At 44.7% G+C, this 18,224-nt stretch overlaps 1 protein-coding gene and 1 pseudogene across 1 annotated transcript in view; one reads left to right on the plus strand and one right to left on the minus strand.

Moving 5' to 3' along the window:
* Enthd1 (ENTH domain containing 1) overlaps positions 1-18,224 on the plus strand; it is a 103,873-nt gene that overhangs the window by 69,738 nt on the left and 15,911 nt on the right. Inside the window, exon 5 of the mRNA XM_075959843.1 lies at positions 14,955-15,386. Within this exon, the coding sequence (XP_075815958.1) occupies positions 14,955-15,386 (432 nt within the window). The remainder of the gene's footprint in view (positions 1-14,954; positions 15,387-18,224) is intronic.
* Positions 12,654-13,945, minus strand: LOC142845127 (heat shock protein HSP 90-alpha pseudogene; annotated as a pseudogene).

Below are 18,224 nucleotides of genomic sequence, written 5' to 3' on the forward strand. Positions count from 1 at the left end.
AGGAGAGAATCCCAGAGAGAGGCCACACTGTAAGATGGCAGCCGGTAATGTTTCCAGAATTGGTAAAAGACATAGGAAGTGCAATATGCAGCAAGGACGATAAATAACTAGGAAAACCACTAACTCACACGTCAGGGTGCAGGAGACAAGAGACAGAGACCCAACAGGCAAGTGGAAACTGTAGAAATCAGCTAGACCAGGAGCAGACTTCTCGGCAGCGCCATAGAGGCTGGGACACAGGTGTCTTCCGGGCACAGAGGAAGACCCCTGCTCTCCTAGAACGTGCAGTCATTGGTGAGGGGTAGGTTAAGGAGCGAAGAGAAGACTTTGAAATGAACAAAACTGTGTTACCTGTTGACTCTCAGGACAGTGTCACCCCGAATTTCAAGAAGGAGGGGATTACTCCAAAAGGAAGATCTGAGATGCAGGATGCAGTGGTGAACTTAGGAGTTGATAAGGAGTTGGTAAGTGTAGACACTGTTTACAATAATGAGAGTTTGAGAGAGCAGAGTAAGGAGGTCACTGTGTGCCTGGAAGTGACTTCAGAAATGAGTAGTGTTGAGAAGGGCAAGGAGAGATTCGCTAAGCACTGTGGGAAAAGAAGGCCAACAAGATAGGGCCTGATCTCCAGGACCAGACCCCTGAATTCTCCAACATGGACACCAACAAGAACAAAGGCATCTTTCTGGAGGGGAGACCCTGCTGGAGCATTTGGAGACTCGGGGAAGTACCTCCCTGGAGCAGAAACCATCTTGCCTGGTTTTAGGAAGAAGGAAGAGAGACAGGCTGTATAACTATGTGTGTAAGCTTGCTAGAGGTGTCTCTGCTACTCAGAAGAAAGGCTAGAAAGACACTCAACATACATCTGTAAATCACATGATCAAAAGGCTTAAGGTAATTAAAAAGAAAATTTATCAGTTGAAAAATAATTATAACACCTAATTTGTGGTTTTAGAATGAGAACCAATCTGTCAGGTAACCATAGCATGCAACTGTTTCAGGACCCTGAAGACTCAGAAGGTGGGTTCATATTCAAACTTCAGACACCCTAATATGTATGTTAGGATGTTAAAGCAGGACCCTTTCAGCCGATCTGATTTTTCTTGAGGATCTAATAATAAACTAGACACCGAGGTATCAAGTCTTTATATGGAGATTTCACACAGAGGGAGGAAGGGAGGGTGGATGGAGAGAGAGAGAGAAAGAGATAACAGGGGGTACAATGTGGTGGAAGAGGAGGAATCCAATGAGGAGGCCATGGTAAGATTTCCTGAGAAGGTGCTGGATCTCATCTTCCCCCTTAGGTCATTGTCGTCATGTTGGGTCTATTTGCAGAGCAGATAACTCAGAAGGATGCCAGAAGTCTCAGAGGACATTCTTCCAAGAGATGCCTAGAATGGTGGCATCTACCCCAAGCCTCATTATAATCCCAGACTCATTTCATCAGGCAGATGGTCATAGGCTGACCTAGCCTTATAAGAGGCTTTGAGGGATGTTCTTTGGGTTGGTTGGCCCCAGTGCTAGGAATCTGACTCACGCTAGATGTTATAGTCAGGCTCCAACTGCAGGTGAGGGGCAAGGTGGCTGGTAGCTGTGGTGGTGAGCCTCAGTGGCATGGTGAATGGGACTGCTCTGTGCCCCAGGGTGAGTCAGAGCATGTGAGCTGTGGGGTGGAGGGTGGGGAATCATGACTCCCTTGGATCTTGTCTTGAAGGACAGAGAAAGACACCAGAGGTTAGAGAGGAAGGTGCCACCTACAATTAAGTTGTCAAGTCCAAGCCTGTGAGTCAGCTGTGACTCTTGTTATCTCATATCACCCTTGCTTCCAAAGTGAAAAATGTATTAGAGTCACACCAACACTGGCATCTGCTCCTGTCCCACCAAGGTCCCTGTGGTTAGTGTGGAGGCCTCTCTTTCATTTTGACTTGGCTTCCCCTGTGCCCTTTCTTCTATCCCCTTTCCTTCTTGGTCACTCTGCCACAGCCATCTCAGACCACTGATATCCCTGGAATGTGGCAAGCATCTGTAGGGCCTTCCCTCTCACTGGAACGTTCCAGACTTCTCTAGAGCTCATGATCGCTTCCCTTACCTCATTTGCTTTGCCACTCGTGTCACCCCAGCACCAAGGCCCTTCTGATGGTCCCCATCAGCCTGCTCATTCCCTGGCTCTGCCTCTGCCCCTGAATGGTTTTATTTTCCTCCATAGGATTTATCACTGTCTGACCTGCTAAATATAAATCCTTGTTTAATTATTCATTTCCCCTCCCCCACCATGTAATATAAGCTCTAAGGGGGTACAGACTTCATCTTTTTGTGCACTGTCGTATTTTTAGTACCTAGAATAGTGTGTGACATGCCACCTAATAAATATCATCTGAATGAATGAGTGTATGGAATGAAAGGAGCAGAAAGAAGAGGGGGGGCTCGTCAATCTTAAATGCCACAGAAATGTCCTGAGACAGGACTGAAAATTTTCCACTGGCTTCAGCAATGAACAGGCCAGTGCCAGTCGCCCAAGGGCAGCTCCACCAGAGAGGAATGGGCCATGTTGTGAGGAGTCAAACAGCACAGAAAGACATGAACTCAATGCAAGTGTGTATGTTACCACTTGTTTGGGCAAGTGGCACAAGAGGAAGATGAGGCACACCAGCAGAAGGGGCCCTCCGAGGAAGTATTTAAAGCCAAGGTGTCCATCAGTGGAGGAATGAATACAGAAATGGAATCCTCTCAGCTTCACAGAAGAGAGGACTCTTGTCCCCTGAAATAGTGTGGCCGAACCTGAAGGGCATTGAGTTACATAGGATAGGGCAGACACCATAGAATAAACCTTACATGATTCCACACACATGTGGAATCTTCCAAAACAGAACTCAGAAGCAGAATAGAATGATGCTTCCTGGGGTGTGGAGATGTTGGTCAAAAGTTATAACATCTCGGCCAGAAATAGGCTCTGAAGGGCTACTGTACAGTGAGGAGCGGGATAAATAACAGTGCTATACTTGAGGATTTCTAAGGGAGGAAATCTTAAATGTTTCCAAAATGATTAGAATGTGAGGTGGTAGGTTTGTTAATTCGCTTCCTTTAACTTCACATTATGTCTCTAAACCAAAACATTACATCATATACCATAGACATACACAGTTCTCATATGTTGAGCATAGCTTAATAAATATGGAGAGGGCCGAGCACCTCCCTGAGCCAGGGAGCACCTAAGACAAGACTGAAGACAGGAAGACATGCTGGCTAGGATGAGTCTCGGTGACAGACACCAACAACGAGTGAGCTGGGAGCATTGTTTCTGACCCTTCAGGCTGAGCTGGAGGGCTGAGTATAGCCAGCGTGTGGCTCAGCTGTTTAGCATGAGGGGTGCTCAGTTTAAAGTCTGTCTTTCCCTGGTGCTTGGGGCAGAAGATCAACTGCTAAAAAGCAAGTAGGAAAGGCCGGGTTGACGGAGGTGCCTGAAGACAGCAGTGAGGGTTCGGGATTGTGTGGGAGAGGATGAGAGCTGAAAGACCAGTCAAAGAGCTGACCTCTCCCAAGGCTCCAGACGGCCGACCACCAGGAATTTGCAGTGCTGTGCTTCCTCCAGCCAGGCTCCGGCACAAGTCGGGGTTCAACGGTTACACTGCGGAGAGCTGGAGGAAGAGGTCTCAGGCCTGGAGTCCCATGCAATGGAACCATAGCAGAGGGCGGCCTCATGAGCTTTAACTGCCAACTTGACACAGCCTGGAGCCACCTAAGAAGAAACTGTTAGTTAAGGAGTTGCCAGGATCAGACTGACCTGTGGGCATATCTGTGGGGTCTTGTCTTGACTGTTAATTGATGTAGACGGGCCCTGCCCACCATGGGCAGATAGACATCATCCTATAAGAAAGTCCCCTGAGCGTGACTCTACAGTGAGCCAGTCAGCAGTCTTCCTCCCTGGTTCCTGCTTCAGGTTTCAGCTGGAATTCCTGCTTTGACTTCCCTCAGGGATGGACTGTGATGCAGAAGTGTAAGCCAAATACATCATTTCCTCCCTGATGAAATTAGCAGACTCGCAAGGGACCCTTAAAGGAATCTCAGATTCACTGCACTAGAGGGAGACTTGGGGAGGAGCCCCCAAAGGGCCATGAAAGCCAAAGCAGCCACCACTAGCAGAGGGACAAAAACAGTGGCCAGGCGAGAAAGGACAGACACCATCTCTTCTGTGCTTTCTCTATGTTCTGACACCCACAGGGCAGAACTCAGGGACAAGAAGAGATCAAGACAGACCTGAGGATGAGGAGGGAAGGGAAGGAACAGTGGTGAGGGCCCAGGTGCATGTAGGGATCTCAGAGAGGCCAGCCTGCAGTGGCCAGGCCCATGAGGCTGGAGGAGTCAGGCACCAATCCTGATGCCAGCCTCACACTCGGCCTGCCATCTCTCTCAGACTCAGACTCGCTGCTAGATTTCTCTCCTGTTGACTCCAGCCATCTTCCAGCTCTCTATTTCCTGCCACCCACGGATTCATTAACATTTCTTCCAGTTTTGAACGAATTTTAGATACTATATTTGGGTTGTTTTTTTTTTAATGAAATCTGCTTAGCTTGGGTTTTATAATCCCTCACTTTTCACTCATCTCTCAGAAAATTTTTTTCTTCTTAACCAGTGTATCTGGCATTTTATTTCCATGCTTAACAATTCCAGTGACTGAAGTCTTTCCTGGCTTTTGCCTCCTCATTACAGAGTCTATCCGAAAAGTGATATTCCGTGAATGAAAACATGTAGAGGGTGCTGGGATGAGACAGAGTAAGCAAAACACAAATAAGTCACAGACTAGTGCTGCAGACCATGCAACAAAACAGAAACAGAGCAGAGAGCTGTAAGATCAAGAACAGTTCCTGTCTAGGGGAAGGGACCAGTCTGCATTGTCTCTGGAAGTCTCTGGTGATCATAGAAGGACATGATCTGGGGATAATGTTGCTGGTTTTATTGGGAATCTTGTTGGCTTATTTTTAATAGATACACAACCATGCTTCATAAGAAGTAGCATTTCTTCTTCATTCACAATGTAAATGGTATGTAAAGGCTGGTTGTTGTGCTGTGGACCTACCCAAGATCTGCTGTTGAAGTAAAAAAGTTAATTATTGGTGTGCATGCTTGAGAAAATGTTGGGAAGCTATCCTTCTGTGTCCTACCTCTGCGTCTCAGATGCCACCTGCTGAGGACCAGTGGGTACGGGCTTGCACCATGCCTGCGGTCTACAAGGGTAGGGCTTGCTCAGGTTCTGATCACTTCAGGCAGAGCCATGGCCAGAGCTGCTGTAGTTCTCTGCCCTGGCTGGCTCCTAATGACAGTTCTCCATACCCGGTAGTGAGACCCTTGGGCCTGGCACAGTTTGAGATATTTTGCAGTTTAAAATATTTGAATTCTGGATAGAATTAAACTCCTCCCGGGTTGAGTTTAACTTTTTCCTCTTCTGGAGTCATTGTTTGTCCTTGTACACCCGGGGGTCACCACCACTTATGCCTTTGAGCCCCTGCTTATCTCCCAGAGCCTGGTGCGTGCTCACTGTACAGGATGGCCTTTACATGGCAGATGTCAGCTCCCAGAGCCTTAGAGACACAGCTTCTGAGATGGGCAGGCATTCATTCTCCCTTTCTAAAGCTGCAGCCTAGTGAAGGAAAGTGTGATTTGTACTACTGGTGGAACCTTAGCTATGACATAAAACTTAGTAATGAGCTCTCCGTGCCGATTTCATAATCCATTCATTACAACCCATTTTCATGGCGTGAAAGCTGTTAGCTGCTCTACTGAAGATGCCTTTTCAAAGTCCTTTTCTGTAGGCCCCTCTTTCTGTCCTCCTGTTAGAATGGAACAACCATGCCACCTCATTCTGAAGGGAGCAGTCCACATATTTGTGGGTCTTGGGGCTGCAGTTCTGAATGTGTTTCTTCTCCACACTTGGCTGGGTTTGCAGCACAGTGGATGCGATCATGCACCTATTCCACCCTAGCACAGACCCTAAGGGACTGGTAGCTGTTCAGACTTATAATTATTTAGGATTTTGTGTGTGCACCACAAGAAAAAAAACCTCGATTTTTTTGTGTCATGCATATGATTTAACTTTTATATTCAATATCCATTTTAGGCTAATGACCTGCCTGTTTTAAACCAATATATTAGTAAGCAATTTAAATCATTCCTATGTTAATAATTTGTAACTGTGGCCTCTTAGCAAAATGACCTCATTATAATCTTCACATCCTATTTCCTCTGATTAGCTTAATTACTGAAAGGGAAAAAACCTCCAGTTACGCCTTTTTAAACTACAGAAAGCTGTATCTTGGCATCCATCTTCAGCCATGTCTGCCAGCTCTCTCCTTTGTAGCCGTAATTGGATCCTATGCGTCAGACCCACAAGAGAATGGAGCACAGTGTCGGCTCTGTTGGACTAGAACGCCCATTATTAGATTTATAATAACAAATACATAATAACACGCAACAATTATAGTCCCTAGAACAAGCCCACAGAATTGCTGAAAAATGAAAAAGAGGAGTCATGTGGGGTGTTCCTGTCTGTCTACAAAGTTTCTTCACTCCGAACCCAACTGAAGTCTCTGTCAGAATGTTCCCTTGTGCACTAGCTGGGCCACTCCTGACCCACTGAGTGGGCTGGTCTCTTTGGCCTGGAGGTTGTTTGCTGTTTTCTGGCCTCGGGTATGTTCATGTTGGTCTGTGTGGAAATCTCAGCCTGCTTTCTTCCACAGAGAATATGCTGCTTCCTGAAGGATAGCTATCAAGCCTAGGACAACCCGCCTTCCAGGGTCCCATTTTGCATTAATCAGGTATATTGGCAGGTGACTAAGGCGAGCTGGTGCTGTCTCATGATTTAATACTGAGCCTCCTATTGAGGAGTCGGCTGGATAGATGCTTGAGAGAAAGCTCTGACATTCAGATTTAAATGGAAAGAAAATGAGAAATCAGATAAAGCTAGCCAACCAAATTAATTCACTCAGAACTCCTCTCTGCTCTTTCAGTGGAATTCACAGAAATTCTTTCCTGGAAAAGGTTGGGAAGCCTTCTGGAACAATCACATTGGTGTTTGCCGTGTATGCAACGATGTATTTATCTTCCAACTCAGAAAGGCAGCACCAGTGTTACACTCCATCAGAGTCCTCACACTCCTGAGAGCTTTAGAAAAACGTCGTCCGTGAACGCTTCTTTTCCTCATGTGTTTAGCAGCCATCTTCCCAAAATCTTCCTCAAGGAGATAATAAGCAGGCTCAGACACATGGACCAGTTTCATTCTGCTCACGTGCCCTGCATCCCACAAATGAACAACATAAGCCTGAAGTAAGACTGCGTCACTTGGCAATTGCAGACACAAACATACATCCCGGGCATAGGTTTGTTAGTAAAGAACAACCCTATGGGTACATCTGGATCTGCCAGCTTCCTTAGTCCCTTCTTCGGTTCCCCAAGGTAGAAGAATGTTGAACTCATGAGTCTGGCATCTATTCCTCTGCCCTTGAATCCTGTGTGATCCCTGAATAAGCCCCTGGACCTCTGGGTATCTCAGTGCCCTGTGTCTCAAAGGACTGCATCAGGATATCCTCTCTTCCTTCTTCTGGCTCTACAGATGACTTTATTTTAGTGTCCAGATCTTTGGGACAGCAATGACTATCAGATACTCTGCCCGTTGCCTGTGGGCTGAACAGCTTCAGTAGGATTCGTGCTCTGCAGGATGTCACTATACTAGAGGTGACAAGAAATTAGACTGAGTTAGAAACAACACATTTATTTAGTGCTGTGATCCAAGAGCTTAAGATACTGCTGGACACATTCTCATACTTAATACGTGTTTGTCAAGTAAAGGGATACATTTGAAATAATGAGATTGCTAAAGAAAAGTCAGTATTCATATGGAATTCATTATGCAATAATGAGTAAGGAAAACAGATTCATTTTAACTTGGAAGGTTAAAATTTTTTCATCAAGAAATTAGATTGGGTCTTGAAGAATAAAATCATCTTTGTCAGAGTGGGAAAGAATCCTGCAGGCTGTGGCTTGTCCATGAGCAAAGCATAGCCCCATCTGAGGGGTGCCAACCCGGAAGGTGGCAGTCCTTGGCCAGATGTAAGGAGAGGAAGAGAATTTCAGGAAGAAGGAACAGCTGGGTGGAGGCTTAGCACTGGGAGGAGTGTGGAGGGTGAAGACAGGAAAGCATTGCTGGGTCAAAGTTTTACAAGGGTAGTGATGGAGATACAGCAAGAGGGGTAAATTCATGCAGAGCCGTAAACTGTGTTAGGTAGTTTGAGGACCAGTCATTCTGGCAGGCTGTGTGGAGCAAGGGGGCAGATGGGAAGATTCAGGGACTGTGGTGGAGGCTTCCAAAATACCCCAAGTGCTGGGGAAGTTGAAGGCCATGTCAATAGAGGAAAAGTAGAGGTCAAGAATAGGAGGTCAGATCTCCCCAAAGGAGCAGCAGAACTCAGCAGAGACCAGGGTTAAAAATGTGTGAATGGACTGCACACAGACCATCCTAGTTCTAGCTGAAGTCTGGCAGTAAAGGATACTTTATTATAGATCAGAAGTGTTGAGGATATATTGCCTTCTTTTCAGAGGAAAAGAGGCTGGAGAAGAAGACAAGGTGGTTGTCTGGGGAACAGGAGCACAAAGTTCCATCAAGGTGACAAAGTAACAATCTTCCAAAAGTGTCCTACACTCTGTTTCCTTCCTCCCAACTCCTGCCTGTCAGTCAAGAGGTCCACAGCCCTGGATTTTTCCTTTCTTTCTTCTAGAGCGCCTCCTTTCTCTGCCACACACTAAAAACTAATAACTCTGATTGGCTCATGCCTGCCCTGATGATGCAACACGGATGCTGGTTCCAGCCTTCTTTCTTTGCTGAAGTTCCATTTACTTGGACACTTTCCATCTTTCTCCTCTGCTCTGACTTTTTACTGTAGTGGTACTACTAGATGATTGGCCTACTTACTGTCTCTCCAGAGCCTTTACACAGCCCAGAGTAAATAGTAGTTATCAGTTAGCCAGCCCTTTCTCTCCTTCATTGCTCACTCCTAACTTTCCTCTGTTCCTTCCTTATTATTTTTATGGTACTCAGTATCAAACACAGAACTTTGCTTATACTAGGCAAACATTCGGCTGCTGAGCTGAAGCCGAGCCCCAACAGCTGCTGGATTGAGCATTCTTGATTTTAGGTTTCACATACAGCATGCTTTAGTGCCCAGGACCAGCAGAGAAAGCTGATGTCAGGGAGAGGCACATTAGGGACTCGTTAAATTTAGCAGACACATGCATTCCTTCCCTATGCAAAAGCATCCTGTAGGCTGTAAGGTCAGCGTGCAGGGACTTCATATATGATCAGTGCTATATTGTATCTAATTAAGTCAAATAATGAGTTCATGTGGAAGTATGTTTTATCATTTCAGAAAAGGCATGGATTCGGGTGGAGTGTTATCTATTGGAAATAGCTTCTAGAAGCTATAATTGATTGATATGGATCTTATGGGGTTGGTAGGATTTATACAAGTGAAGCAGGAAGATGTTGCCTGGTGGACAAGATGCAGGTATCAGGAGCCCTGGGTCTGCCTGAGAATGCAGCCCAGCCTGGCTGTGGGTCATTTCCTGGTAAGTAGCAAGTAAGCTGTGGAGAGCCTTCAGAACCCATGGAGTGCGGAGTTGGTCACTGGCATAGGAGGGGACTTCCACATACAAACTATAAATAACTAGTGATTACAGAGAGTTAGTTTGGCATGTTGTACAGAATGGGGAGTGTGTGGAACTGAGCTGACAGCAGAGAAGCCCAAGGCAGCTTTGTTCCAGAACCTTCAGAACGCTTTCATTTTCTGTTCAAGTAAAGATTTTTCTTTTTAAGATAAAATGTGCTATGCATTTGAAATCATTTTTCCCAAGCATTCTACCATCTGAGCTGTATCCTCAGCTTCTGTCATCAGGACTGGAGATAGGTTGATTTAATCCCTGACACAGTTTTAAAAAAAAAAAAAAAAACAACCTAGTTTTAATAAAAGTCCAGGCAACCAGTTTGCAGTTTATTCTTCCTAGACTGTCAGGTTGTCAGGAAAGGACTGATAGAAATAGAGGGACTTTAGTCAGACTTGTCTTGTTAAATTTTAAGATATTTACTTATTTATTTAGGTTCTTTGCTGTAGGGTTTCACATAGCTCAGTCTGACCTTGAACTCTCCCTGTAGCTAAGCCCTGAACTCTTGGTTTTCCTGCCTCCACCTCCCATAATGGCAGAGCTTGCATCATGAGCCCCTCACTGAATGCCTATCACTAGACCCTGCCATCTCATTGAACTCTTAAGCTTGTCTTCAGTTGTAAGCTTTTGTATTAACATGGCATCTCAAGTCTTCAACGTGACAATGCTGATATTTGGGTTGAGTGTTGTTAGGATATTTTCGTGGCGAAGCCGTGGTCATCCTGGGCTGTCCTATTTTACATATCACTGAATTTTAAAGTAAATTTCGTTACATAAAAAGCAAAACATTTCTCTCAAATATAATGGAGAATCAAGAGAAATATTTAACTAAAATTCCCTTTAAGGAGTGCTTTAAAGCAAATATAGTAACATACACATGAATTCTGAAATACCAAGATTCCAGTTTCCTACTAGGATATATTAGTGCTTCTAACAAAGCCTTTTACCAACTAAATATAACTGGGTCATATGCAAATTAGTAATATTTCAGAAGAGGTTATTTTCATCTACCAATTTTCTGTTTCCTCTTATTGTTATTAAGTTGTTAAACTATGTTAAATTTAGAAAAACAAAAGCATTACTTTCTCTTTGGTTCTTGTGTCTGGATTTTTCCTTCCATTGAAAAGACATTGATTGAGTACATCCTTCAGGACTGGCACCATTGGTACACAGAGACAGCTCAGGGTGGCTGTATCACCCTGGGACAAGGCTTGACCTATTGAAGTGTTATGGCTGCTCGTCAGGCTCCAATCTTTGGTCATGGAGGCCATAATAAGACAGAAGGGATAGACAGAAGGGTCAGGGCAGGCTTTGAAGAGGAAGCGGTACGTGAGTTGAGTTTCCAAAGATAGCATAGTAGAAAGTTGGAGTCCCAGGACTCAAGAGCAAGGCACAGGACCTGAATTCCAGGCTAACCTCAACTACAGAGTCACACATTGTCTTAAAACCCCAAAAAGTAAAAAATGAAAAGATGTGACAACTAGAAAAAGCATGATTTCTGGTGTAAAGCAAAATAAATTCCCCTCTTTCTCACCCTCTACTCTCTCTCTCTCTCCACACACACACACACACACACACACACACACACACACACACACATTCTGTATTTACCTTTTAAAGCAAGATGTGACTGGGTACTTTCATTCGCAAGCCTTGCTGAGTTACAAGACCGCTAGGAGCTTAGGGTTTTCTTCTTGGCACTTTACTTTGGAAAACAAGCCCCATGGGGACTTCTTATTAAGTTGTTTCAGCTTGAGTTTTTACCTCTTAGATTAGTCCTTAACTAAGATTAGTTAGTACATGCAGAATTCACTACAGGGATAAAAATTTTCAAAAGTAGATTCTAGAAGTTGACACTTAAGGCATCTTAACAGTTTTTTCCCCCATTTAGACATGAAGCTCTATCTCAGGACATTTCAGTGGCAGGTGATTTGGTCTACTAAGGAATCCAGCTCGACAGCTTAAACAGTTCAGATTGCTTACCTTATGTCGTTCAACAAATGTTCTCCCAACCTGCTGAAACAAGCCTGCAGCGCCACAGTCTAAGAATCAGAAAACAATTTTATCTTCCCCTTAGTTTTCATGCTGCACAGATACTTTAAATCTTGCCCAACTCCTTGAAACTGTATTATCAGAAGGAATAAAGGAAACATTGAGCACGTGGTTCTTCAGGTGAAGCTTAGTCTGCTCCTTCTGTGAGCCATGTGTTAACCATCTCCTGGGGTGGGGCATTACTCCAGCTAGAGCAGCACTGGTGTCATCTGAAGTGGGATCCTCTTCATCAGGATCCCCGTGGATCCTGTTAGCATGTGTCTGGGGATCTTCCAGACTGAAGCCGGAAGACAGGATGACCTGACCCTTCACACACTCGCCGTTCTTGTCAGTCTCTACCTTTCACCTGCAGGTTTCAGTACTGGAGTGGTCAGGGTTTATCTCCGGGTTTCTCTGCTGCCATGTAACCTGTCATTGAGTTGTCCCTGAGGGCTTGGGCTCACATGGCTCTCTCCATGTTTGCTGTCCACCCATATGTTCTGTGGCGATTCCATGAGGGTTTCACCAATCGCTTTGACCTTTCAACCTTTCCCTTTAAGATGTCTTTTATAATTTTGTAAAAGTTTTCAAACATTGTTTTTCTCTTGCTGTCTTCCTTTTCTCCTCTTCATCTTCTGGAAGTCCCAGTCCTTCTTTGGTAACGGACACTACAGTCTTGCCCTCAGGTCCTTCAGCTGTGAAGTCCTTCACTGTATCATCTATGGGCTCAGTTGTACGGATTGCTGCTCAGTCATGCTGTCAGAGATGTTCCGAGTTAGCTACTTGGTTATTGGTCTCAGCTGGGATAAAATGGATGTGCTCCTGGTTCTCATTCACTCTGGGCCATACTCCCTGAGAGGAACCACCTCATCCCCAGAAGCAGGTGTGCAGAAGCACAGCCACTCTGGAAGCTGCTTCTAAATTTGAGAGGCTTCATGAATTCCGAGCTTTATATTTTTTGAGAAGCATTCATAAAACTTTCTGTAGTTCGCTGCATCTTCTTCCAGGTCAGCGGGTGGCTCAAGCATTTTTTGACCAATTTTTTTTTCTGATAACTTTCAAGTTTCTGCTTTGCTGTGACATTTCGTGGGAAATACTTAGAGGGAGAGCCTTGGACTCCGCCGCCCCTCTAGTGAACTTTAGATACTCAGAGATTAACTCCTCACAGTTACCCATGCTGAAAACTCAGTGTATGTACAACTCAATCTTCTTTTTCTTTTTTTTTCTTTCTGTTTCCAAACAGATCAAAAGGAGCAAATCTTGGGACAAAAAGAAGAGCTCAGAATTTCAATTGTCCTTCAACATAAAAAACCGCTTTGCTGCCGGTGCCCTTCCCACTTGTAGGTTAGGCTCTTGGGACCCTCCGCAGTCTCCATTAGCAATGTCTTCAGGATCTCTGGGCCAAGTGGCTCTGCTGTTTAATTCTTCCTGACCCTGCACTCCCTTAAAACCTCCTTCTTGTTACTGTCCTCTCTTTGTCATGGGAACCAATATCTTCTGTTTCAGGCTTGTCATCAGACTCCTGTTCTTCTTTTTCTTTCTCCTCCTCTTTATCTCATTTTTCTTCAGCCTCATCATCACAGGCTTCCTTAACATGTCTCCTTCTCCACAGAGTGATGGAGTAGCCAATAAGCTGAGAATGTTTCTTCCCAACTTCCTTTATTCTCATTTCCTCCGAATACTCAGCTCGGCCTTCTTTCATTCAGATGAAAACCTTTGGTTCCCTGAGTCAGTCTTCACTGGAAAGACGCCCCTGCTGAGGACTCAGGCACGCTGCTCGTCGTCATTCTTGGTGATCACAGTCACTTTCTCTGCAACACCAGACTGGCCAGTTGCAGAGATATCTGTACCAGTCTGCAAGGTCTCCATGAAGGCTTTGGTGCCAGTCTGGGCAGCAGTGCCAAGGCTGTTGATCAAGTCAGTCTTGGCCATTCCAGTTCTAGTGCTGGTTCGATCTTGTTTGTTGGTAAAGAGATTAATGTGCAGCTCCTTCCCTGAGTAGTTTACTAGGATCTGTCAAACTCTCGTCTCTGATCTTACCCAGAAGGTCTAATGAATTTGAAATGAGTGCCCTCAGGAAGATTTCTTCATTCAAATAGAAACTATTGATGATCAAGGACATTAACTGGAAATTTTTTGCCTTAAAGGCAAAAGTCCTAACCTCTTCCTCCTCCACTGGCTGGTCTTGGATCTGAATTTCTTCAGGCATCTTTGCTTAGTGACCACACTCAAACGAGACCAGCTGCACCACGACACCAAAGTGACTCATATAAGTTTCTTGAACTTTCTACAAACACCAGAAGTTTTCTGCAACCTCTGGAGGTGCTGAGACCCTGCATGTGTGCACTCTGAAGGATCATACAGTGTACTTTGGGATGTGTTTAATCGCCTGGCAGTGACCTCCTCCCTGGTGGAAGTGCTGGGGAGTAAGCATACCCCCTCTCACTGTGTTGTGATTCTAATTGTAAGAACCCAATCTCTTAAGAAACATTTTTCTGTCCATTTCCAGGTTAGGATGAAACTATCTGAGAACAGTCCCTCATACTGAGGGTTGGGATCCAGTCCATCTAGAAATTCAGTCCAGATGTGTGGTTTCAGGCAGTGGTCCCAACCCAGGTTCACCTGAGGTTTTGGTTTCTTACACTGCATCAGCCCCTTCTGTTCCAGGCTCTCCTGGTGCTTCGATGTATTTGTGGCTATTTAGTGACAAGATGGACAGAAAGTTTACATTGTAGTAACAATCAAAACAACTCTGTAAAAGAATGTGTTGTCTTCTGCATAGACAAAAGATTCAATAAAATGATGCTGCCCCTGAGGAGCTTCTGAATGTGCCTCCTGGGAAGAGACAACCTTCATTCCAGGAGAGATGAAGGGCTCCATAAGGATAGAATGATGTATATTTTGTCTAGTTTATCATGTAAAGGATGAAGGCTTGAAGGTACTGACAATATAGTAGCTCAGAGACAGATGAGTGGGTGAAGGGAGAAAGATTTAAAGGGAAGTTATTGGAAATCTGTGCCTTGTGTTTCAGTGCCTCTGAGAGAGGGAGAAGCAGCCCCCAAATGACTAAGGCATCAGTTATAGCCCAGGGGTACTTGAAATAGAACACACCAGCCTTGTAGGAAAGCAGAAGACCAAATAAGAAAGATCCTGTTTATTAAAGTGGATTTTAAATGGAACGTTTCAGTTTTAATTTGGGGCTACTTGCTATTTTACAGATGCCATGTCTATTCCCTCAGAAAAAAGACCATCAATGCAGACAAATATGGGTTTAGTCAAGAGATTGGAGGAAACCATCACAAATACTACCACAGGAAGTCCCCCACAAACTCCTCAGGAAAAGCAGACGGCTGTAGAAAGCTTTGAAACACTGGCACCTTCACAGGCATTTAGGCCGTCTGGTAAAGACGAGTTTGTCAGCCTGGGTCTGAGGATGTCCAAGTCAGAGCTCATGTTCCACAACCAGTCCTCCGTGGAGACACTCTACGTCTCACCCTCGTTCAAAACTGTCAGCCCAGAGAAGGAGACCAGAGCCAGTGAGGACGTCCAGACCCCTGTGCAGTCCAAAATTTGCTGGATGGAAGAAGATGTGAGCCTCAAGCCCTTAGCCATGCGGGGTGAGTGTACCCCCAAACAAGCCAATAATGCTAGCGAAAATGTTCTGCAGAGGCCTTCTGTGACCTCTCTGCCTTCTGTCCTTTCTTTGTCTCCTCCACTCACTCTTTCTCAATCCTATCAGGATGTAGCCACCACTGAAGGGCTTCTTGGGAGGTCATGTGTCCTTTTTATTAAATGAGTAGCAGACACTTCAAGCAAGTACTTGATCGAATATATTAACATCAATTCTGAATAACTGTTATGCAAACCAAATTAGATGTTACTGACATTCACTGAAGCTTCCAGTTAAACATGTAGGTAACTCATGAAGAGACTGTGTGCAGACACATATACATACACAGCTGTGTGTGCATTCTCTAAGGCTCTAACGTATGTGCACCAAAGGGTTAAGGAACCATGTCCTTTCTCTGTCTATCGCAGCAACCGAGGAAGAGGATTGAGGGCAAGGTGAGCTGGGCTGTATAATGAGTCCCTATGTGAAACGAAACGGAATGAAATGAGCTGCGGTATTATTTAGACTGCGATAGAGAATCAAGTCTGGCTGTTGACTGTCACCTAGTAAATCTTGCATTGTGCAATTAGGCTTTCCTTTTCAAAGTTAATTAGTAAAAGAATAGTTTGCTTGCACATGAATTTTTAAAAAACTAAGTGGTGACTTTGTAGGTGCTTCTGGGTAATAATGCTCACCAACTTGTATGAGTTCAAAGATTTCAACATAAATCTTTTAAACTGCCTCAAATGCAAATCAAAACTGCATATAAACAAAAGTAATGGAAGCCAGCATGTAAAAATACATAGAATTAAGAACAATGGGGCAGTTGGGGGGGGCGGTGTAAATGAACTGACCTTGGTCTCAGGCAGTGAATAGTAAGAGAGCCTCTTTTAAGAAGGGGTTTCAAAGATAACTCTGTTTAAAACATTTTGGTATTGAATAGCCTGAAGGTAGTAAAACTGAATCTTAGGGTTGCCAAGGTGGCTCAGCAGGTAAAGACACTTTCTACCAAACCTGATGGCCTGAGTTCAATCCCCAGGACCCACACACTGGAAAGAGAGCATCTACTACTACGTGCTTTCTTTTGACTCTCTGGCACACTGTGGCACAAGTATGCATGCGCGTGCGCACACACACACACACACACACACACGGATGGATGGATGGACAGACGGACGGATAATAGATAAATAAATGTACATTTTTAAATGAATCTTCGTTTTGTCATCAAATTAACTTTCTTGCTGAGACTACCTGCCAAGGAAGACACCTCCTGCTGTGGTGGCCTCTAGGCTTGGCTGTGCTCTGGGAAGTTGCTATGGTTATAATGAAGTTGACAACCATCTAACACCACCTCTTTTTACCAATCTAGAAGCAGTGGGACCTGGAGAACAGAGCTGATGAGTAAAGTGGACTAAAACCTCTGCAGTAGCTACTTTATTTAGAGCACAGGCAAATTATATTCTGAGGGCTAAAGAGAATCACACGAGTAAAGTGGGCAATCACAAGGACAAGCAGCATGTGGCAAAAACATGTTTTTCCATAGAGGCATTTACTTGAAAGCAACAGCAAGCAATAATAAGTAATCCTAAGTAAACTACCTGCTACACCTGGGAGGAGCACGAAAAAGCATTCCAAGGACAATTCTGTGTTTTGAAGAAACTGAGGTCATAAGACTCTTATCTTGTTTTCTTGGTGTTTTCTCACAAGCATTCAGAAGTCTCCTCATACGACTCCATTCTTGGAGCATTTTCTGACACACCTCCAATAATATTAAAGCTGAAAAATTACTAGAAGCTGGTTTAAGTTATCAGAAGATCACCAAGCGAGAAACACAGTGGATCTGGACCCCAGGGAGAAGAGTATTTTGACAAGTCCCAGTTGATCTCAGTCCTCTCCTTCATGGATCAGAAGTGGGTTCCCAGTCTCGCTGGGCTTTGGAGGTTGAGTTTGGGGGTTCCAGTGAGAGGATGTGGAGCCACAGGGAGACAGTTTTTTGTCTGCAGCTGCATGCTGCAAAGCTGAATGTTCTCAGAAAGAAAGAAGCTAAAGCAGGGAGCTTCTGAGACACCAGCACGCTAAGCAGAGCCTCTGATACCCGTAAGATGTCAGAAAAGAGGGAGCATTCCATGAAGATGCTCCTCTCATTCGGCTGGGCCAGGGGACCTGACAGGCTCTGTCATTCAGCCACACTACGGGAAGGACATGACAGAAACAGCAGCATCCTTATATGCAGAACATCCGTGTAGAGTCCAGACAGAGTGCCTTCCTCGGGCTCCATTTGGCACCCAGAAAACAGACCTTTTGCAAAAGCTACTATGATTTCTCACAGAAAAACTTAGGCATTTAACCAAAAATTTCTAGGTATAAGACAGAATGAACAAGTACACAGAAAGCCCACAGGAGCAGAGTCACAGATGTCTAGAATCTAGAGTCACCAGGCATATAAGGCAGGGACTTTCAAATAGAAGATAGACTTTCATTAGACTGCTAACCCTCTGTGTTGTGAAAAGGTCAAGTGGGCATTTTAAAGCTCAAAAAAAAATACCGTCCTGAAATGAAGACCCGTGGCTACTCTGATCTACACAGCCTAGCAGGCATTCAAGCAACACTGCTGTCTGCAAAGTGTACGTGTAAGAGCCAAAGTCGAGCTCCCAAAGCCAAGACCAAACAAACAAGACCCTCAAAACCTCTCATGTTAAGTTTATGGTTTATGTTGGGCAGGATTCATAGATGTTGTTAACTGTGCGTGGTCACATGCAGCTTAGATCAGATGTCTTACATCCCCAGTTGAGCAACAAAGGACAGTTGTACAGAGACATGGGGGGGGGCAGAAGTCTCAAGGGAGACTGAGAAGGGTGCACAATATAAATTGTGT

This window comes from Microtus pennsylvanicus, chromosome 2 (assembly GCF_037038515.1).
Source record: "Microtus pennsylvanicus isolate mMicPen1 chromosome 2, mMicPen1.hap1, whole genome shotgun sequence".
NCBI classification, from domain to species: domain Eukaryota; kingdom Metazoa; phylum Chordata; class Mammalia; order Rodentia; family Cricetidae; genus Microtus; species Microtus pennsylvanicus.